The sequence below is a fragment of the Puntigrus tetrazona genome, unplaced genomic scaffold (genome assembly GCF_018831695.1).
Source record: "Puntigrus tetrazona isolate hp1 unplaced genomic scaffold, ASM1883169v1 S000000002, whole genome shotgun sequence".
Classification (NCBI taxonomy): domain Eukaryota; kingdom Metazoa; phylum Chordata; class Actinopteri; order Cypriniformes; family Cyprinidae; genus Puntigrus; species Puntigrus tetrazona.
The window spans coordinates 737,271-761,704 of NW_025047682.1; the positions used below are offsets into that span (position 1 = coordinate 737,271).

Here is a 24,434-nt window from a genome sequence, read left to right on the forward strand (position 1 = left end):
TCCCATCCTGACCCACAGCATCCTGGGTTAAACGCAGCCTAACTGACTCTTTGAAAGACTAGGTTGATAAAACATCATTTTTAGTTGTCCCTTTCCAAACATTGACCTCCGTGCCCTTTGTATTTTCAGCCACAAATCTAAACCACCAGGTGACAAGCAACCCACATTTAACTTTACATAAACCACATTGAGAAATAGCGCTGTACCCATTTATGCCATGACTGGCAGGTCACAAAGGTGATCCATCAGTGATTGCCACTCTCATTGACTGCCGAGGGCTTTGGCTGTCTCTGGGATTACAGGTTATAGAGCCTCTGCCTTTCCTATTTCAGATCTAGCACCTCTCATTGCCATGTTCATAACCCATCTCCTTGCTAAAGCCGTCTCTCTTATCAGCCGGATTGCCTTCCAGTTGATTGTTTGTGAACAATCACTGCTTCTATTATTATGGAGGTATTTCTGTGGGTCGCCCCGCTGAGACGAGGCATCCAGATGAGTGCTTCTGTGCCAAAACAGTACGACCTGTTATAAGAGGCAGAGGCAAGGTCATTGCTTTCAAATGACAACAAACCCGATCTCCAATAGCTCTTTTGTTAGCTGCGCAGCGCGGAAGAAAATGGAGGGAAAATCTGTGGCTTTCCCTCTGGGCGACAAGCAACAAAAAGTGCTCCCTTTATTTAACCCTTTGGCTTTGTAAGCGTACTCTCGATGGCCTCTCTTTAAGATACAAGCTGGATGTTGACCCTGAAATATATATGATCAATCTCTACACAAGAGGTGAGGCAACTTAGAATGAGAGCTTTGTACATGCTAGGAATGAGGTCTCAAGGACCTCATGTTTTCAAGTCTAAGTTTTATCTGAATGACTAGTTGAACTTTAAATCCTGAATAGGCTGGGTTAGGGTCATGACTACAAGACACCAATCAGACTCATTTATATATAGATGCTAAAGGCAGCCTTTCAATAGAGAAACTGACAGATATTCAGTAAAGAAAATGGCTAAATATCAGTAGCCTTTTATTGAACAAAACCATGAAAAAGATGGAGGTGGGTTATGGATTATGCATAATAACAGGAATATGGCTCACAGCAGGCCTTGAAATATTATAAAAAGAACTACTATCTAAGGTGGTGATTTTTTTCAAAAGCACCGTGTTGGCTGTAGGAGTGATGCTTTAAAAGGGATACATTTAGAGACTTTTACCATCTGCATGGCTTTAAAAGGATTTCCAGTGACCCAAAGGACAGTGCTGGAAGTTGCATATTCATCATATTCATGTATATACATCTATTTGTATCAGTAAGAATGAAATCTGCAAATGAATCAGTTTTGCATCAGTTTTGACAATATTGATGATTTAATGAAAATAAAAATGATTTCATAAAAAACAATTTTTTTAAAATGAAAAATATTTCTAATAAATAGAAATTTATACAAAAGTGAAAAAAGTATCTTGAAAGCTATGGCAGAATGCATTTCTCCTAATATATATATATATATTAAAGTGGGTGTACATTTAACATTTTAAACAGTCAGTATTGGGTTATAACAGCTTTATAAAAGATTTGCACAAAATTAATTCTGCTTGTTTTGTGAATGAGCAAATTTCCCACAAACTGTTTGATGTAAGGACTGCTGTTACAATATTTGATTTTGTTTTCAAACACAGACCTTTATCGAGATTTAATGAACTTAAAAACCCCAAAGCACATAAAAACAAAAACTGTGGATGCTGGTTGCTTTTCATGTCGCTCAAATGAGCTCTTATTCCACATAATTTTTTTAATAATCATAAGTCGGGCTACACAGAGTACTGCCAAAAAGACTTGTTAACACACTATAGCACAAACCAGTAGCAAAACCAGTCAAGATTGTCATTTATTCAGATGAATCTCTGCGAATCCAAGAGCTATTTCCAATCACTAAAGAAGTGTCAGAAACATTTCTACTGTGAAACAAGCTGGTGGAATTTTTCCAGTCTACATAACATGAAATAAAGTCAGTCAATATAAAAACGCATGTTCACTTTCAGCATTTCGCACAATCATGTGCGTAATGCATCAGTATGATAGAGCCTGCAATATCTGTAATAAATGCCACATCCAATCCATGTTGACATGGTGCTGTCGTCATTAACGTACTTCGGCTCTCTGCACACTTCAACATTCAGAGTAATGAAATAATGGCTGATGTTAGTGTGAGCTGCTCTTTTTCACAGCTGTTCCTACCCATTAGGGAGAGAGAGAGAGAGAGAGCACGGACTGGTCATATCGAGACGAATGAGGCAGTTCATTGGAACATGCATCGACTCCGGCCCCACAATGCACTGCAGCACACCCGTGTCACTGAACAAACACTCTAGTGCCTCTGTTCCCCTGCCCATGTCACAGGTAATCTTGTTCTGTCTTAGTCATACTGGCCTGAGCACTGAGAAGCTTCATCACTCTCGCCTGGACCCGAGAAAAGCAGACAGGAAAGGTCAGCGGAAAGGGCGTGTAGGAAGGAGGGCTACTGTCAGTTCTTGTCTGCAGTGAGGGACTAGAGGGGGAAAATACAAGGGAAAGATCAGGACAACTCCACCGACTGAACAGACTTCACAATCAGGAGCAAGGGAAGACCACTGCATAATACACCACAGCGATTTGTTAAACTGCGGTAACACTTTACTATTTCCGTCAGGAGAGCGTTTGATGTTACACGCATCGTTGATGAGAGCACCTGTTCTATGAGCAGATGCTGAAATGTGTAACTGCTAATCAAAGTCTCGGGCTGCATGAAATCACAGTGAAAATGCATTCACTTAATGCCTCCAGAAACTGCTCACCTAAGTATTGAAGAATCATTCACCCTAAAACATAATACGTTTTGACATTAAGACAAAGAATTTACGGAAGAAATTTGAAGGAATACGTCAATATGGGCTCCAAATGTAAATGTTTAGTATTAGCAATTCCTCAAACATTGATAATACAACACTAATTTGAAAAAAAAATAATTCATTTTTTGTCTTGCTTTAGAGTGCAAGCGTCTAAAACAATTCTGAAATCCAGATATTTACTGACAATTATAGATATTTACTGAGATTACAATTAAAACTAGAAAAAATGAGAACTCAATTAAAAAGGGAAACAAAATTTCATTGCTTTAATATTTGACTTTATTAATGAATGACTTTCTGCTCCAATTTAAACTTTAAGGCCTTAATTTGGGGAAGGGCAAATTAAGAATTGTAATTTGTTATTATTGCTTTTATTCTTTAAATTTCTTTTTACACAAGCTTAATAAATTACATATATTAATAATTTTATGAAATTAATAACACTAAAAATGTCTTCCCTCAAGATTATTTATACCTAAATTACTCTTCGGAAGAAATGTTGAATCACGTGATAAATTACTCAATGTTCCTCATTTATAAATCGCTTTTAGATAAAAGTGTCTGCTGAATGACTAAATTTAAATGCAAGCTTCAGTGGAGGAAAAGGTAAGTCATCGATGAAAAATAACTTCACTTTCAGTCTGTTCCTCACACAAAGCTTTCAAATGACTTATGAGAAGACTGTGATTATAGTGCATGATACTTTTATGGTGCTTTTTGATGATTCCGTCCCTATTACAGCATATGGGTTTGCAATAACACGAGTGTCAGTAAATGTAGGCAAACTGGGCTAACTGTCCCTTTAAGATGTTAAATTCTAGTCATTTAGGTCATTTCGCTTTTAACTAAGAGCATTTCACAGCAGGAGTTTGAGAGAATACGGGTCAGACATCTGCTGAAGATTCATTCAGATGAGACGCTCTCTCTGTCAGAGCCGTGGTGCAGCACATGTTCTTGACAGGCCTGAGACATTGTACTTACACAAGTAATGCCGGTTTGAGAGCAGACTACGAGCCGGCCCCATTCTTTCTGTCTCACCTCAATAACTTCTAGCCCCTTGTGCGCTGTGACTAATAAACAGAGGCTAAAGCCACTGAAAAAAAAAAACTGGTCTCACATCACAATCACATTCGCCTGAAATGAATCAAGTGTTTTCTGGAGAGCTAAAACTTTTAAACGTTCCAAAGAAATGTTACACTTCAACCAAAGCCTTGATGGAAAACTAAAATAGCCTACTGAATATATTTACATCTCTTAACCTACAGTCACACTGGCAGTAAACACATAGCTCCACCTACTGGAAATATGCAGTTATAACACTGAAAGCTGGACAAAAAAGAAGCTATAATCAGAAAGTTTGGCAACAAGAAGCTTTTTCTTTTTTTTTTTTTTTTTAAAAAAAACATACAAAAAAACCAAAAAACAATTATTGTGTCAAATTTGCACTTCGGTGTAAATCGTTGTGTGTATATATAGCATCTTCTAAAAAAAACTGAATTACTTGACCTTAGAGCAGCACACATAAATAATTCATTCTTACAGAAAGCGCTCTGGAAAGTAACCAAAATTGCAACGTAAACTTCTAAGCACCGATCGGATTCTCTTGCATCACCCTCCAAAAATAGACCTGAGTCCATCTGTTCCCGCTCATTTCAGACCATTATATTTGATCTCTGAAAGAAGGTTCCAGCAGGGCATCTCAAATCTGCCGTCATCAGTGGGAACGTGTTTCAGTGGATACAGAAATAACACGGAGCGCAGGAGATGCGCAGAGTAATTATGATGTCGGAATGAGCTTTTAAAGAGTGGATTAACATCAAATAGCACTTGAAAACAAACCTAGCGAGAAAACACTTGCTCGTATTTCATAGATTTCAGCAAATCAGCAGGGACAACGGCGGAAACGGCCTCAGATCATTGACAAAAATAGCCTAGTCTTACCTTCAAAAATTGCACAAGAATGAAGGTGCTGGACTGCTGAGAATTTCAGGGTCATCAGGATCACAGTCAGCCTGAAGCAAAAGCGGAATGGTGCTGGAAGAAGAAAAAGAAGAAGAAGAAGAAGAAACCTGCTTAATTATAATATAATTGCTGATACAGTGCTTTATGATAAAAAAAATACACTTTATTAATAAGAAACAAAACTAAAACGGAATGAACAAGAGCTGAAATCTGCATATACAATAATAAAAACTATCTTCATGTACTCATTTGTATATACTTATTTTACTAACCAGCATATAACCAGTATATCTTAATAGGCCTATGGTACTTTAGGCTTAATTATTATTGTTATAGGCCAGGCTGGAAATGTAAAACTGTATATATATATATATATATATATATATATATATATATATATATATATATATATATAAAAATAGTTGTCTCAGTCCACTAATGTAACGCATTAACGTTGGCAAAATACATATAAAATAAAATACGGTAATAACGGCTGACAACGTAGCCTACATGAAAAAAGAGACAAGAGTTACTTAAGCTAAAAAACAAGAGAAGTGTCAAAAACACCTCATTTTATGAAAAAAACAACAATAAAAGTCAGAGCTAGTCCGGTGCCTATTCTGACAAACACCTATTTCATATAGCCGGGCTCAGCAAATATTACAGCGCCCCCTGCTGCTATGAAACAAAGTGCTAAAAGTTGATCCTACTTAGCAATTCATTGCGTGAAATAGCTGAAAAATGATTTTGTTAAATTATTGTGACTGAATATACCAGAAACCGTTAAGCATCCTGATCATTTGCATTCCTATTTCAACGTACAACGACGCAACCTTACCTTAAACGGTTTTTTCTCCGCACGTTTGGCGCTCTTTGCGCGAGACAAGCCCGACACGTTTGTCAAAGAGCCTGCAAAGTTGTAACTAAACTTTCCCAGTTGTATTCAATAGCGTCGTGTATTAGACTGTGTTATATATTTTACAGGACTGGGACCAGCAAAAATAAATAAATAAATAAAAACGGAAATAAAAAATCACATCAGGTCATTTAGAGTTACTCCACCTCGTGTTAGCTACGCAACAAACACGTTCAATTCCCATTTACGCATGCGCAAGATTTTCTAGCCACGTAAATTACGTTTACGTGTGAAGCCATCGGTTTAAGTCAATTAACTTGCAATTTTTTAAAACACAAATAGGCTAGTGATAAAAAAATTATAAATGAAAAATGGTCTAATAACAGGCTCCCTGATATTTCACCACGAGGTGGCGCAACCGTCATAACGATCTTGCATGGGCTGCTAGACATGCTATAAACGCATTTGCTTATTTATTCATTTAATTATTTATTTTCTTTAAAAAAAAAAAAACAAAACTAAAGGCTGCTTCGGATGATTCTTTAATAGTTTCCGCCTTTAAGTGTCGGGGGAACCAGACTCAAGACATAAACATAAACATCTCTAATATACTTTCTGTAATGACCCTGCTAATTACTGTCATACATAAAACACCAAGGCCTATACTATGACTGAATAGCCTAAAAAGAAAAAGATGACAATACGCAATTACCAATTAGACAACTAATGAAAAAGAATAGTCGAATCACAACAAGATGTTTAGCCTACACTAGGCCTATAAGCAGCAGACCCAGGCCCAAAGGTTTAAAATTGCATATAGTCAGAAAGTTAAAATAGGATAATCACAGTACATTGTATTGTTTATGTTGGGTTACTACCAAACACAAATGCGTCACAGGTTTACCGCCTTGATGACAAACTCTTGTAAACCCTTGTTATGCTGTCAGCATACTGTAAATATGTGTGAGCAAGCGCTCCCTGCAGGCATTTCATATTGAATAACATGCACACCGTTTAAGAGGCAGGCCTATGTGCTGCACATAGACAGATAATGGTTAAATCTTTCTCTCAAAGAATATTTTCCACACACTTTCCTGAGTCAATCCGCACATAGACAATACGTGTTCGCGTGTGACTCACAGGACTCTCACCTCTGCAGAGAAATGTAATGACTCTTAAGTCGGATGGAGGTTATTAAGCCTGAAGAATGGCACACATTAACACTCTCTGCAGTAGAGCCACTTTTTCCCACAGTAACACAATATGAATACTGTATAAAATCACTCCCATGGCTCTCTTTACTGAATATCCTTGTTTTTCTTGTATTTGAGCAAAATTTCTTATTACCCATCTGACCCAACTGAACCGGTATGGCATTGAATTCTCATCATTGTTATAAGTTAGTCTAGAATTAAGATATGTGTCTATAAATAAATTAGTATTTGACTGTATAATCAAGGATTCATGAAAATCTGTATATTTTTATTATTATTTATGTTTGGTGCCAAAATGACACCCTTTAACTTTAGGAACTTGACAATTAAAATATGTTTTATTGTCCTGAAAGAGACTGTGTCTTAAACTCTAAGGCAGCACATTATAAATTCTATACAAAAATAAAATAATAAATTATTATAAATATGTAGCATTTATTAAAAGAATAATTAAAATCCAGCAGTAAACAGAACCTCCAAAAAACGATACACAAATAATATCTTTATAATAATTCAGCCTTTTACGTGTAATTTTGCAATTTCTTATAATCGATTATATATTTCAGTGAAACAAATATGCACTAAAAATGTTTGCTGTAGAAAACATAGGTGTAGCAAATCTTTAAAAAAGGGGCTAAATTTCATAATTGGCATAATTTTAAAGACTGAAATAATATTTTCTTGTAAAACTAACTTCACCTTTATTTGCAACTTTAAAAGAGTTTAAATACAGTGAGCAGACAAATGAGATTTAGTTTTTTTTAATTAATTTTTCTTAAAAGGAAGAAGGAAATCCTATTCCGAGGGAGCAACTTTTATAGAGGTGTGAAAATTCCTCTGGAAGTGCTGCAAACATGCATTAACATACCAGTGCAAAGCCAAGGTTAGTGGACAGAGCCGTGCTCACTCATTACGTTAACAGTCCCTCAGGAAATAAATATCTATAACGCTTTCTACAGACCTCTAATAAGACGTAGGTAACAACCGTTCATTACAGAGGCTCAGGCCAGAGATTTACAAATCTCAGGAAAGTGCGGTTAGGCAGGTTCCCCTTACCTTGAAAACGGTTATTTCTTTAAGGGCGTCACAGGACGAGCAGTAAAGGCTTTGATTTATTCTTGGCGGCTGATAATTGCTAGTGTCTTGTCATCTGTCAGAAGGGAGAGATTTGGACGGTCCGAGGTGCAGATTTCATGCTCTCTCTGGGAGGCCATAAATCTCTCAGGGGCTCCTCGTAAATCACAGACTGCAGAGAGGAGTGCTGATCTCTTCCTGAGACTGATTATACAATAAAAACGACTGTAAAAATATTTATTTTGAATATTTCCATGGTTACCTTGTCGCTAATGTGTAAATTAAAAGGTGGCTTTGACACCTCAAAGCAGAACTGAAATCAGAACAAGCAATATAAAGCTATGCTAATGAATTAAGGTAAAAAAAAATAAATCATTGTACTGTGTATATTTATTGTGTATATATAAATACACACGAGTACTTTAAAAATATTTACATGTATTTTCATGTATATATTTATATTAATATAATTTAGATTTAATATTTAAACATATATTTTTTTAAATATGTATTTTTAAATATATACATATATACACAATTAATATACACAATACACACATATAAATGTAAATAAAAACTTTTATTTTGCATTTGATTAATCGTTTGGCAGCCCTATCAAAAACATGATTAGCCAATAATGAAAAAACAAAACAAATACAGATTACATTTTTATTACATCATGCTGTACAAGAAAATACAGTTTCAATATTTCAGGTTCAAAATGTCACATTTAATTTTTTTTGCAATTATTTGTGCAATTTACTACCAATGTCTGAGTGAAAACTGTCTCTAAGCCAAATTTTAGTGTATAATGTGCTTGACTATATAAATGTTTTATGTAATATGTTATTATCATGACGCAATTTTGTTGCATTTAAAATATTTTTCTATTTTTACCCATCTCTATTATTTATCAAGACAGAAAATGTTCACGGAAACATTGAGCCAAAAAAGTCTCACACAGAAAATAAGTTTTATGCTCAACAACTGCAAGGAAACATAAAAATACTTCTCTTTTATGAGTGTAATCAGATAATACTGACAATTTTCTTTGGTAACTGCACTCATGATTCTAAAACGCATTTTCCAGCATTTCCTTTCAGTTATTAACAACAAATGATGCTCACGCTGCATACGCACAACACAAAATGAGCTTCTTTTCTCATGGTGGAAAAGACAAACTGTCTCGAAGTAACAGCACTCTCACTCTAAACTGTCCAACTGTGTAATTGTTTTAGGGTTTGGCGTCAATCAGCCTAGACAGACCCCATAAAAAAGAAGAAGAGGCCTGACCTCTCATTCTATCTGTCTCTCTCTGCCCTACACTAACCCAACACACAGCCCCAAAGTGATTCATTCATAAATGATCATTATTAAAAACAAATAATCACAAGAGAAAGCACATTTTTTGAGACATTACACACTGGGAGGATGACAGCTATCCTTGGTATGGAGAGCTGTCAGCGATGCCTTAGCACTGAACTATTGACTTACAGCAGCCGTTGTTCTTCAGATTAGAGAGAATGATGCAGCAGGACATGATCAGGCTGCGGGCAGTGAAAGGACAAAGATCCATAGAGATACAGACCAGATTCCCCGTTGCACAACCTGAGACATGATCATCATGCAATCTGTCAAAAACAAACCAAACAAAAGTATGTGCTCCCCTGTCAGTGCTAAACACAGTGTGTAGGGTGTGCTAGTGAAGCCATGTTATAATTGTCGAATACCTGCTCTCTTTTCGTGGGCTTTGAAGTCCGAGTGTCTTTCTGTTCTTATCCTCAGGTGCTGTTCGGGCTTGATTTATTGTTTGTTACAAAGACACCCAAATTATATGGCCCACAAGGCCCAGCACCAACACAGCGCCAAGATCGCATTGCTGGAGATGATAATTGCATCCGTGGACAAATGTAAATAATGGATCGCAAGTCCTTCACACATGAGAGGAAATCCACAAAATACTAGTTATTTGATAAATGTACAATTTGTCATGAGCACTAACAGACAAATTTAGATTGAACTCCCTGTGTGATTAATCGCAGGACATAGCAGGAATCTATTATGAAACGCCGCCCTTGAAGACTAGCATAAGTCCAGCCATTATCACTTTTTGAGTTTTCATTCAAGTTGGTATCAATCAACAGTTATTTATCCCTTTTAAAATTAAGTTTCATAAAATAAAACCCTGTAAATTTACAACAAATGCTATGTGCATTATATGTAAAACATTTCAAATTGCAGCTATTAAATATTTGAATATATACTACTGGTGAAAATTATTTTTTTGTATGTTGTTGAAAGACATCTCTTATGCTGATAAAGGCTAAAGTAAAACAGTCATATTTTGAGTAATATTTTAAAATGCTAATTTATCCTATGATGGCAAAACTGGATTTGTCAGCAGTAATTATTTTCCAGTTGTATAGTGATCCTTCAGAAATCATTGTAATATGCACAATTAAGAAACATTTTTGACTGGTAGTATTTTGACTAGTGGTATATATATATATATATATATATATATATATATATATGTATAATTTTAGAGGAAAAAAGTGTTGAATCATATGATTTCATATGATTTAAACTGCCCCAATCATAGAATTTTAGCTTTCATGTGTAACACAGCTCTAAGTGAATGAAAACATCTTGTAAAGTTTAAAATCTGAAAATGTACAAAGTTATTTTCTCTCAAAAGAAAGATTTGATCATTTTAAATGAGCCGGCATTAAGCATTAGCATCTTGACCGCCCACTGCGCCGCACAGACCTGGGAAAATTTCATTTCCGCGTTGGTCTGAATGAAAATGCAAATTCATTCTTTGCAACTAGGTGTTAAAAGGTCACAAACACTGCTTTAAATTAAATTGTTCAATGTACAAATAATTTTGGAGTACTTGAACAAATAAGTTAAAAATAAATGCATATTATAAAACAATGAAAGTGATTTTTAACATTGCATGCATGTCAGGAAATCCTAAAACCAAAGCATGAACATTTCATAACCATAATACGGGCACTTTAAGATTCCACTTGGCCATATTGGTTTGCATCTGCGCCCTGCCACAGCTCAAGGTCAACTTACCCTCCTTCAAGGGTGCCAAAAACCCATTCCTTATTTCCGATGATGGTAAATGACGTGATGTAATGGTTTCATTTTTTTCCAGAGTTTAAGAGACATACAAATCTAACACATACTCAATGTCTGTGTTTTTATTTGTCTGTGTCTGAGGTTTACTCACTCTTTCATGGCCTATACGTAGATCTTGCAGCAGAAGGCGTGTCTGGGGAAGGAGTAGCTGAATTTGCCTTGGGGAGCTCATAAACACCAGCATTTCTCATAGGTGACTGTACCATGTGACTCCAAAACGAGCTGCTTTAAAGAGTGGCCCGACCTGTTGAGAAACATCACAGGTAATAACAGGTCGTCTGAGAAAGCCCAATCCAGCACAGGAGATCGATGACACTGGAAACAGTCTGCGGCTTCTCCATGGCGAGCAGAGGCAGCTTAACCAGCTCAGAGTTTTCCGAGGAGGAACCGGATGGGAGTCTTCAGGGGTCCGAGGAGCTGGACAGCAGCGACGGCAGCAGCTCGATGAGTTGTTACCCCAACAGCGCTCTAAGCGAGCCGGAGGAGAGACAGAGCAAGAAACGTAGCAGGCCGGTGCGCTCCAAAGCACGCAGAGTGGCGGCCAACGTGAGAGAGAGGAAACGCATCATGGATTATAACCAGGCCTTCAACGCTCTCCGGGTGGCTCTGCATCACGACCTGAGCGGAAAGCGGCTGTCGAAGATCGCAACGCTCCAGAGGGCCATCAATCGGATCTCGGCTTTGTCGGTATTCCTCACTAACAACCCGCCGGCAAGTGTGGGGAAGTCCTGCAGCCACATAGAGTGTCACGGTCAGCCGGGCGGCTTGTGGCAGGAGCCATCGCCATCGCCTCCCGTTCGCCTCGAATCCCAGAGCTTCCTATCCTGGCACCAGCCACTCAGCCATCATATACAAAACCCTTTGCACAGACTGTCCTCAGAGCAACATGCTTTCACGGGCCCCGCTTGCCCACCGTCCCCTCACTACTCGTGTTTCTCTCCTGACGCCCAGGTTTACCCTTCTAGCGATACGGCAAGCTCATCCAGGTATGGATGGATAGGTGATGTTGGAGCTTATCAGCCAGGAGTTTGGGGCTCTTGTGGCCCAAATCATATAGACAATTACGGAGAACCACTGCAGACGCTCCCTCTGTCCTGGCACATGGGGTACCTACAGGACTCCGGGCATCAGCACTGCTACAACACACTGTGATACACACTCATACGCCAGGACTGAAATCACTGCCAACACCTGTAAACAGGTGCATTTCTGCTTACCGCTTGGTAACATTGTACATACTGTGAATATAATTACAAATAGAAATTACAAACTGCTTTAAGAGAAATTTATACGGAATTAGCAAATTACATGTGATTTGCAAAAGTATTGCATTACAGAGGACAAGGAAAGTTTGTAAAAAAAAAAAATTATTTGTGCATACAGATGTTTGCATTTCAGCTTTGTAATAAAACATGCAAAACCGTAACACGCTGACTCGCCTTCATGCCAAAGCATTTATAGAATATTTCAGTTTACACAGGTAGCAATTATGTGCATTATGTGTTTGTGTGCATGCAAAGACAAAGTCTGTTCCTTTCTACTAATTTCTGAAAAACAGAGCTTTGATCTTGCGGCTCATTCTTTTCATAACAGGATGTAAAAACATTCTGACATAGCAAAGGTTAGCAGGAATCTCATTCATGCATTAGTATCAATGGGTATGCGTGCGCATTGGAATGTTCATTCAGCATCTACTTTGATCTAAAAAAGAGGAATACACAAATCAACTGTAATGATGCAACAAATACAAAGATTCCAAGCTTGCTCAAAGTAGTAGAAGCTAAAACAGAGGGGAAAAAGTTGATTTCTTTAAGGTTTCTTTTTCATAATATGCGTACAGACGAGTATCATGCATGATAATTAGCAAAAATACAAAATTAATAAATTGCTAAAAAAGATTGTAGCAGAAGCTAAAATAATGTAAACTGTATAAACAGTTAAAATATACATTTAAATAATGTTTAAAAGCTCTTAGCAGTTTTCTTTTTTTATTTATGCCCATTATTTTATCTATGTATGAGTACAACTTACTTGTAGCTGTATTATTATTATTTACAATATATTTCAGAACGTTAGGTGTGAAGTTTTATGCTATTTACCAATGAAAATTTTAACAATGCAATTTGTCCCTTTCTTATTCTGTAGATAATTCTGGGGCAGTACTGTCCATTGTTCTTGTTCAATAAATATTAATGATTCAAGTGCTCACAGAAGATGTGAGGGGCTCGTCTGTACGGGTGGATTCGTAAAGATCATTCCACCAGTGAGCAATATCGGTGTAAAATGTTTGAATGTAGTTTTTGAAATATGAGCGGGACCCTCGGGTGAGGGCCATCCTCAGAGTAGATCAATCTAAACACTGTTAATATTAGAGCATTAGCGTGTGCATGGGGACAGATTTATGACCTCACAGGAAGGAAGTGCCAGCTCTACCCATAGAGAGAGAGAAAATCCCCCTCGGTCTCTTTCCGGCAGCCCCCGTGGCGACTGATGGTGCGCGGGGACTTTCACGGGGAGACCTGCAGGTGTGTCCGATCGGGCTACACAAACAAGAGAGAGAGGAGGGGACGGATTGATTTTCTTCCTCTTATTTCATCCATAGACATGAATCATGGAAATCCCTGACTCACGCCAAACGTGCTGACTGACGTTGACGGTGAATGTGTTGAGTGATAGTGACAACATGTCTGTCGTTCTGCCTGTTGTGGCAGCGGGCCAGTCAGGCTTCATTTGAACACATCAGCAGGTTTATGTGTTGTTTTCTGGGGTGAGCAAATCTTTCCCGTCAATCCGGACATTGCTCATTTGAGCCAATGCATTTGTCATATCTGTCAGATGAAGTTCTGTAAAACAGTTTAAATCAAAGCGGATAAAATAATCACCTGCTCAATGGAAGTGTTCGGACACTAGATGGCAGCACATTGTTTGTGCAGACTGGACAAAGGCAGGACTTTAACAGAGAACAAAACAGAATCTCAAATAGTACCTGTATTTGTGCTTTTATAAAATGATGCGCTTCGCATTTCTACAACATTACTTTTGCAGTGATCGTTGTTTTAAAGCACTGTGACTACTAAGGGAACGCCAAGGGAACGCACATTTTAGATTTTTTGCAGAACAATGGTTGAAGGAGAAGGGTTAAAAAAAAAAGACGTCCTACCATGTAAAAAAAAGTGTTTTTTATCAAAACAAATTAAAAAGGAAAAGAAAGAAAAAAAACTGAAAGAGGCAATCAGGAAGTATGGAGGCCCGTTTCTGCCATGGTCTAAAAAATAAAAAAAAAAGGTAGTTATGACTTTTTCCCTGCAATTCTGAAAGAAAAGTCTGAATTTGCTAGATATAAACCCAGAATTATGGTTTTAAAACATCTTAAAATTCAGTTCCCAAACTAAAATGTAAGCCTGAGCTGTTTCAACTGAAAGAAAATAGAATTTATTGATCTTTAAGTATATCAGTGTCTTTGTCAGTAATTTTTTGCCATTATTCTTCCCTAAGGACTGATTATAAAAAGTACTTAAATGTCCTAATTGAACTATCGCTTAATCCAAGCCCTATCTGTGAAACCAGGTCTATCTATACGTTGCAGTTCTGATTTAACATGTCACTGTTTGCACTAAATAAATAACTAGTGAGACAAACTCAGAATTGTGAGTCAAAAAGCCACAATTAGTTATTTCTTTTTACATTTTTATCCCATGGTGAAAACAAACTTCCATAAGGAATAGATAATGCCGTTAATAGTGTTTTCATGTTAATTTAAGAGTTTTCCAGTGCTGTTCAGACAGATGAATGAGCTTGTGAGCATGTGTAAAGCAGAGATTTAAATGCAGTGAGTCATCCATGGCACAAAAACACCTCTCACTAATAAACGTCACCAACTTCAAACCCACGCTGATCTGCCAGGCCAGGTCGGGACGGGCCACACCGCCCCTATGACGTCTGCCATAGGTACTGTTGACAGGAGAATGTGCAGAGGAGCACATGCCAAGACGCTGAGCACATAAGAGAGAGAGAGAGAGAGAGAGAGAGAGAGAGAGAGCAGATAGCAGATGATTCACCTGTAGCCTCTCTACTGCTTGCTAATGATGGAAGACACATTCACATGTACATACAAAGGCCAAAACTGCAGCCAGGTAAAGTGTGAAAGCAGAGGTTAGTGTCTATGCACATTCATGGCGCTTTCATGGTCACAGATTTGCTTTTGGACAAGAGTAGAAGCATGTAATTAGAACAAAACTCTGGGACAGTGTCCGTGATCTGCCAGTGTTGGCATGTGGCGTGCTGTTTATTTGCATATTCATGTCATATGCTGTGATCTGCTGCCTTACTATCATCCACATACAAACGCGACCAGCAGGTGGTAACAGAACACCATCGCTGAAAGAGCTGCTTTCAAAACCAACTGCAGCAGCCTAAAACAAATCTGATTTTGCATATGTGCTTTCTGTTGGGTATCATATTTGATGAGGCTCATGTGTATGATATCATGTATGGTAGGAGAATATAGAACATTTTAACAGTCTTAAACAGAGCAAATACATACAGTTTGGTAGTTACTGATATTTACAAGGCTAAAAAGTCGCTTGAAATTCTGAGATGCAAGCTTGTAACGTAAATTATTGAGATTTTCATTGTGTTATAAAACCACATAGATAAAATACAAATACAATACACATCAGTTGTCACACTTGTGTACGTGATATTTAATTGTGCAGTTTTCTTTTTTATTTGTTTTAAGATCTTTTTTTTACATGCAAAGCAATACAATGAGAGATGCACAAATAAATTACTTCTGACGTGGTTTTGCAAAAAAAAAAAAAAAACAAAAATAAAACACGATTATCTATATCTGAAAAAGTAGCGTCAGTCTAGTAAGTGTTCATCTTGAAATAATAAAAGAAATATATATTTATTCCTTAGTTTAAAGTTATATGCCAGAGGCATGTAGATTGTGTGTAATAGATTCATAGGCAGTGTTTTAATGTTATTAATTTAGAGACTGTATCAAATATGATAAAGTATTATTCATAATTTTAATAGCATCATGTCATGAAAGTAAATCTTTACATAAAATCCTAAGTAAATTAAACCTTAAACACAAGCTTCCAAGACTTCCATATAAGAAAAAAATTTAATCTATTAGTTAACTCTAGCAGTAGTAAAAAAAAAAAAAAAAAACCCAAAACAAAACATTTACATTTTTGGCAGAAGCGTTCATCCAAAGCGATTAGCTAAAGGAATACCTCATTCTACTGCCAAAAATTTTCTCCACTGCTCTTAAAAGCATAAAAGTAATTTTTTAATTTATGTCTGACTGGTTTAACAGTTCTTTGAAAGTAGTGCCCATAAAAAAAAGATGTGTCCACCAAGCAACTGAGGTGTATTGGAATGCTAAAGATAGTTTTCTCCCACAGAGCTTCTAGAAAGAAATATTATAGACTCACTACAGTCAGGCAAAATCAGGATTTCCCACAATCCCCTGAGCATATATATAGTTGTTTATCTATCATACTGAGTAAAATGTCAGCGGTTAACACAGCTTTGAGTGTCAGGCCTGGGAAGCGCAATAACTGATCTCTGCAGTGATTTCTGCTGTCTGCTCTGTTGAATTTGCTCACTGCAGGGATTATGAGAAATTCAGCCCCTCAAGTTCTGTCCACGTCAAGTGCTGTCTCTCTTTCATCATATTTCTCTTTCTTTACGCATCACTTCCTCTTTCCTCATCCTAAACTCTTCTATGAACTCTTCCAGTTTATCTCATCAGTTCAGTCTCAAACATCTCTTGGACTTGAGGTTTCTATATAAACGGATTTCCATGCAGACGGATGCTCTGCGCGTTTTGGTTTTGTCAGAAAAATACCATTAAACCTCAGAACTGATCTGCATGAAAATCTGTTTATCCAAAGAAACCTGACTGGGTTTTATCAGACCATAACCTTGATCTTTTGACTATTTTATACAGACTCTGCTGAGCAAAAACTGAAATAATCTGTATTTGGGTAGATCACAACACTACATGTATTTCTGAGGGCTATTTGGTTTATTTTGAGGGTTATATTGGGGTTACTTGAATTTCAGACTATTTGGTAGAGCCACGTTATGCAGAAACAAAGATTCATTGTTGTTTTTGTAAATAAAATTGTTTCGAACATTCAATTTCCTATTACAGAGACTGATGGAACGAATTACGGAAATTCACACATCAGGGGGCTTATAGTGCCAATGATGTGGTGTTCATTAAAAAAAGCCCATAAAAAGCATAATCACCAACATAAATATGGCAGGCTACAAACTCTTCTTGAAATCCCCTTTTTATGCACCACTCTTCTCGCACGCCTGAATGAGTTTGACATGAAGAGAGAATGGACCCGTGGAGAGAGATTCTCATCAGCATAAGCATCAGTTAATGAATCAATCTCATGTTAACATGCAAATCTTACTCATCAAAGACATTAGTGCAAGCCTGGCACATTCAAACATCCAAATCCCAGCAGCTCAGTATTGTTATCACATAACCATTAATGAAAATGATCCTTGTATGTGAGCTTAATACAGAAAGCCATCTGTTTCCTGAGCTAATCGTAATCGCAGCCTATATTTATCTTGTAGTCGTTTTACATTGAAAAATTCATTGTTATCAGGTCAAATCATGGCCATTTTAAAGCCGATTACAGATTTACTGAATCTAAAAAACAAACAACTCATCCAGATTGAGTCTCACATATATTGGTGTTTATTCAGGGTTTTTGTTCACAAAATGAATTCTTTTGCATCGTCAAGCTCTTGCTCAGCTTCAATTTCTGTTCCATGAATGTCAAAAGCACTAAACTTTCACATTAAAGATGCTTTACGTAGAATTGTATATAGAATCAACCTACTGGTTGATAAAGGTATTGCAGTAAAAAAAAATCTAACTATTGGTGAGGGTTTTTTTCTTCACCTGTCAGTTTCTCCTCAGTTTGATGGACGTACAAGTTGACACCACTTGACGATTAATGCGCACGTGATGGCGAATGAAATTAAATATTTTCCGCATTACTATCGGGTAAGTCTCATGAAAATGCATATAAATATTATGCCAAATAATAACTGAAAAACAACAAATGGATTTTGGCGTATATATGACACGCAAGTGTTTGACGTGCATATTATACACAGTTTTCACATACATTTGATACGCATCCCCCACAACCCTAATCCTGCCCATTGTGTAGCATAAACACACTGAAGTCCATTTTTGCATATCTATACCATGAGTATTCATTTTATTCGGCGTAGTATTTATACACACATGAGACCGGGTATAGCAGGTAAACTGGCAGTAGGTGGGTATGATCACACAGAATACCTAACTGTAACATTGTTTTGCAGATAAACAAGTATGTTAACTTAGCATGTTTGTTAAATATCTGTAAACATATTATGGTATTTTTATGCTTTAGTGTTAGAGTCTTTAGTAGAGCTTTAGTAGTCTGCTTTAAAGCACCTTTAAAGCATGATATCTGCCTGGATAACCTTTACTAAACATATTAAATGCCACGACAGACACACACACACAACGATAAAGAGAACCACACTATTCTGTGGAAGGGTAGCAATACTGATGCCAAACTTCTCATCCGAACATTAATTAAATGAGTCTGTGGATGCTGTCAGAGTCTAATTACAGCTCAGACACATTCATTAACATCTCATCTCTGACACAGAGGTTTGTATGGGCTTTTCTGGCTCCTACAGCCCATCCCAGGAGGTTCTTTAAAACTAGTATTCACAGCTGGTCTTAGAAAAGGGTCATTCTCAGGAAATGAGATGAATATTTTTATCGCTTTATTTGAAAAGGTTACTGCTGAACTTTCATATATTCTAATCTCTGTCTCAAGGCCAAGGCTGAAACCAATGTAGAACCTGGAGGACCACCATTGGAGTATTAAAATCAATCACGACTACATTCAAAATCCCATTAATTATATCAGCGGGAGGATCATACGTCACAGAAATGGTAGCTTTCTATGAGCTTGTCCTTAAAACATTTCATAGCAGTACTCACAGCACACGTGCAATAGGATGAAAGAAATGGCGGCTCAGGCTGGTGCTCAGGTTAATCAAATTCACTAAACTAATCAAGACATTTTTATGAGTCAGTAAAATTGAAAGTCAAAGACCAAATGAAATTGGAAAGAAAAAAAAAAGACTGATAAGATTACAGGTAAACTGAGTCAGTGTCAAAAAGACTGATCACCTCTGGACTTTTCAGAGATGAAAAACAACATTTGAGAAACTTTTTATTTGAGTCCCTTCCCACAGTGGCTTTAAAATTGAAAAACTAATATTGTGAGACTAATTGAAAGAAAACTGAGAGTCTAATACACAAAACAATCCATTATCTATAATTTCTAGATTTATTTTGCACTACTATATATATATATATATATATATATATATATATATATATATATATATATATATATATATATATATATATATATACATACACACACGTATATATATCATATATATACCAAATAATACACAGTATTTGCATTTTCCTTATGACAGGGTCTGTTTTAATACTATTATTATTTATTAACAATCATTTCATTGCTCAGTTCATCTCTATTGCTTGTTAAATGTTTAAAAAAGACTGAAACAGACAGACATCTTTCCATCATCCCGGAGATGTTTGTATCTGTCATCAGAGAAATGTGCATATAACATCTGTCAGATGCTGAAGGCAGGGAGCCAAGACCTCTATTGTCCTTCCCCCAGCTTTCTGTTGATAATCCAAGAGTGACATATCAGTTACCTCATTTCTGCCTTACACGGCTAATGAAGCAGATGCAATGGCCTTTTAATTAGAGCCGGAGAGAAACGGTTGTATCATTAAGACAAGTTTGCCACCTTGAGGTATGATTAGCATTTCCACACCATTAACTCATTAGATGGGTCCGTACATGAGCAAAACGTCTGCAGTTTAAACACAGCGAGTCTCTTATTACAGATACCACTGATTTCTGGCATTAGCTGTCATGAATTAAGACAACCTAATTACATATACATATCTAAAATAGCCACATAGAACATTTACACACACACTATATAATATGAACTATTTTGTATGTGTGTGAAATATATTTTACTAATACTAAGCAGCAAAAAACAACAACAACTGTGTTTTATGTGTTTGCATATTCAAGCACTGCATCATTCCTCTAACACCTGTATTGATTCAAGAGCCTGATGCGTTTGAATACGGATTTCGCTAGGTTTCAGAATAGAGCTGAAATGTGTAATCAAAGGAAAAACAAAGCTTGTGTCGTTCCTGAAATAAGCATTTTGCATTGATTAGAACATTTATGGTCACAGCTTGTTCATGAATTTAAAATTGTTGCTCTTTTATTGACAACATGCTCCCAGTAAACAACACAACATGTCTCATACATTGATTCTGTTCTCAGAAGCCCTAATGAGCCGCTGGAATGTGAAACTTTGTGGTTCCTTTGAGGGAAACAAAACAAACATGGTTTCTGAAATACAATGACCATTCGATGTCCCTATACTATACTGCTAACAGCTAAAACAGTTGTTAGATTCTGAGAGGAGAGGTAATGTTTGCCAAGCTGGTATCTTGAGTCCTAAGTAGCAGAGAAAATTACTTACTGACTGCCCTATATGTTATTTTTATGTTGCTTGCCCATGAAAACTCACCACTATGATGCTAGATGTTTGTCATGGCATCGATACATTACTAGGCTTTTTTTAGGTGGTTTCCGGGTTGTTCAATGTTCTAAACGAGATTCTAACCGAAATCATCACACTGACTAAACAAACATCACAGATTCTCGGTTACAATGGAATAATTCAACCTCAGACTTGATGAGATTGGAAATTATATTTGAGGTATCATTCATGTATGCATCATAAATTGTGTGGGAAAGTTACAAATAGGTTAGGGGTTTATAAGAGAAGCCTTGCCGGCACTAATTTATTAAAAGCTACACATCATGTAAAAATATTGTATGATGTCTTGTGAAGCGCAGACCTCTTCTGCAGCAGGTGAAATCACAGATCATTTTTAACGAAGCCGTTTCCTTCTAGATCCTGTCACGGAACATGTCTCATTAATAGAACATGAAATGTCATGCTGATTTTTCATACTGGCACACTGAATGACTAAATGTGTCTCTCATATGGCACAGAACCACACATGAGATTTTGGCACATACTAAATATAAAAAATCAAACATGGCACAAGATGCTGCATGCAGCATATAACTACAAACAATCCTTAAATATCACACAGCTCACAAACGGTTTACCTACAAACAAACTTATTATTGACTTCACAGACAAAACAAGATCATCTGCTGTTCAACAAGCCGCACAATTTCTGATAAAGTTATATAAATAATCAGAACAATAACATCACTGTCAAGGCTAATAAATGGGTCTGAGCAAACCACAGATGTAGATATAGTCCACTGCACACAAATATAGAAGGAAGAAAATATCAGATGAAGAAAACAAGATGAATAGACAGTAATGAACAGCAAAAAGATGAAGAGCGAAGAATGAACTGGACCAGAGTTCAGGAGGACAGACTGTGGATAATTGAGTCTTATGGGCTTTTCCTAGTTGAAACTGTCAAACAAGGTTCATCTTAACTTTGGGTACAAGGTATTAAAGAAAAAATCTAATTAAAGTTAAAAACTGACTTTGGCGAGTTTTTGACAGTTGCTCTGCTACTTTATTATAAATGACACATGGATTAAATTGAATTGTAAGTATGAAGACATACATAATTAAATCAAAGACATACAAATCATCCAGCAGATGATTTTTTAACAGCTGAGCAGAAAATGTAAATTTACCACCACACATACATACAGTACATACATACATACACAGCAAGACAGAACAGATCTCAAGTGCTCCAGTTACAAATCAACAAAGCTGTCTACACTACAAGCTGTTTTACATTGCTTAAATGAAATTATGCAAATTATTAGACTTTATTATTTGTCAGGCATCTCAGTGAGTTTGTCACTTTGTGAAAGAAGATGTCAAAACTGGCATCCAGCGTGGCTGCTAATTATAGGAGCCCTCATTAGTATTATGGCAGGACCATTTGAATGGATAATCAGGGACTCAGATTCACGCAATGTTCAGCACACTGCAAATACGCAACTTAATTGTTGCTGTCACAAAGCGTGATAAGTCATTAGCCTGTGATTTTGTCCCTGAATGTTTAGCAGAGCTTGGCTCTCTCGAATGAATTTAGCCTTTTCAATTTTAATATTGTGTTTTTGTCGCTCCAGTATGAAAGCTGTTCTTCAGGAAAGGAAAAGGGCACGAGAGGATTATCAGTCATAGCTGACAACTTTCATGAACTCCCATCACTGTGTGGGACAGCGACTGCAAACATCCCAGCAGCCCATTGTGATTGAATCATGATGGACAACAAAGAAGAGAATAAGAAAGAAAAAGAATAACAGCATGTGTCACAATCGCTGGAAGTGCTGTACAGTTATGACTGAGGAAATACAGTTTTAATAACCTCTACCTTCACCCAATCAAATTTCCTTTAATAATAAAGGCAAGCGAGATGGAAAATATTTATAGCTAGTTCCACAAAGGCATAAAATGAAAACTGTGTTTGCATGCAAAGAGATTAGAGCACTGCCTCCCTGACAGCCCAAGAATGATGGGAGATTGAATCTGATATACTAATACCCAGTAGAAATTTGGTTCGGTAGAGCTTGCATTGTTTTGAATATTTAAAAATAAATAAATAAATAAAATTTGCCAGAGATTGCCCGAAATGCAAGTTACTGGATATTGCACGGCCTATATGCAGCAGTAATATTTCAGTCCATTAATTGATGAATTTTTAATTAATCTTGTGAAAGGAAAAGCTACATGTTTATGAGAAACTAATCCACCCCTAGGGCATATTTGATTTCAAACCTTTGCTTCTATCCTCTTATCCAGTGAACCAAGGGTGAAAAAGTATCTAATTTGAATCAAGATAAATAACATCAAGAAATAACATCAAACACCATTTACAAAAACAGTTCTAAATAAATATGTTGGTGGATTTTAATGTGAAAGGACAACAGGGGACTTTTTCACTGGACTGAAGGAAGAACTATTATGGATTTAGGGATTTTTTTAAAATGAAAACATGTCATGTGGTTTACTTGTGCTTTATTGTGATAATGAATTTGGTGTCCTGGCCAAATTCCTTTCACTGGCCCTCGTCTATCATGGCCTCCCATTAATCCCCATCCGTGACTTTCTCTAGCCCTCTCTCTCCTCTCCACCTGTAGCTGATGTGTGGTGAGTGACTGTGGCTGTGGTCACATCATCCAGCTGGATGTCGCTCACTGGTGGTGGTTGAGGAGAGACCCAGCACCCATTCACCCATTCACTGCAAAGGATCCTTTGGTGAGTACATTTTCAGATAATTTTCATTTTAGGGTGTATTGTTCCTATAAATGTAAAGGGCTCCTCTTCAAGTAAATATGTGTACAGATTTTTTTAACTATATGATCATTTTAGTCAATCACAACTGAGTATCCCAGAGAGATGTATAATAACTAATTATTTAGTTCTGTCTATTTGTATTATATATGAATATAACTTATTTTACAGAAATTTTAGATTTAAAAAGCTATTAAATATAGCCATAACAGGTAAATATAATCTCAGGTGCTGCTCCTCTTCATCACTTCATGGATTTTTCTCTGTAATGGACGACTGATGTCTCAACATTTGTCTAAATGCTGTATAATGTCAGAAAGCGGCGTTACAGTGTTGGATAACAGAGGTCATATATTACACCCCTATGGCTCGTGCACAAATGTGAATTATCTGTTCTGCTTGTCATAACATTGGATTTATGAGCTATAATCAATCAGTAGCTGCTATCAGAGGTCCTGGGTTCCTCTTCTTTCATGGCTAAAATGGATTATGTGATCGATGGCTTCACTACAACAAGAGAGCAGATGATACCATAGCGTTTCTTCTGGGGCTTCAGTGTGTCCAACCAAACTACTGTAAACATACAGCAGAATTTATTCATTGTTTTTGTTCTTGCATTAAAAATTGAAAATAAATAAACAAATAAATAAACACAGGGTCTGCATATCATAATCACGTTCACATGTAAATTGGTTTATTCTGCCCTTATTCTTACTTGCATTCTATTAACCATTGCTTACTTGTTCCAAGTAATGAATTTCTGTAGCAATGCAGTAATGTTGTAATCTCTTAATTGAAGTGCACATAGTATCAGTAAA

General features: G+C 36.7%; 1 protein-coding gene and 1 long non-coding RNA gene across 3 annotated transcripts in view; one reads left to right on the forward strand and one right to left on the reverse strand.

Annotated features, from left to right (window-relative positions):
- LOC122331820 overlaps nt 1-5,893 on the reverse strand; it is a 33,654-nt gene extending 27,761 nt beyond the window's left edge. Inside the window, exons 1-3 of one of the 2 annotated variants that reach the window (XR_006248297.1) lie at nt 5,681-5,893; nt 4,822-4,914; nt 1,987-2,540 (exon numbers count right to left, since the gene is read on the reverse strand). This is a non-coding gene — a long non-coding RNA (uncharacterized LOC122331820). Of the gene's footprint in view, nt 1-1,986; nt 2,541-4,821; nt 4,915-5,680 lie in introns of those variants that run through there. The other variant, XR_006248296.1, reaches the window with a different exon arrangement.
- Nucleotides 5,894-11,445: 5,552 nt separating this feature from the next.
- On the forward strand, nt 11,446-12,288 carry bhlha9 (basic helix-loop-helix family, member a9). Its single transcript, XM_043229262.1, has one exon. It carries the CDS (start codon nt 11,446-11,448, stop codon nt 12,286-12,288), a length of 843 nt encoding a protein of 280 aa, XP_043085197.1.
- The last annotated feature ends 12,146 nt before the right edge of the window (nt 12,289-24,434 follow it).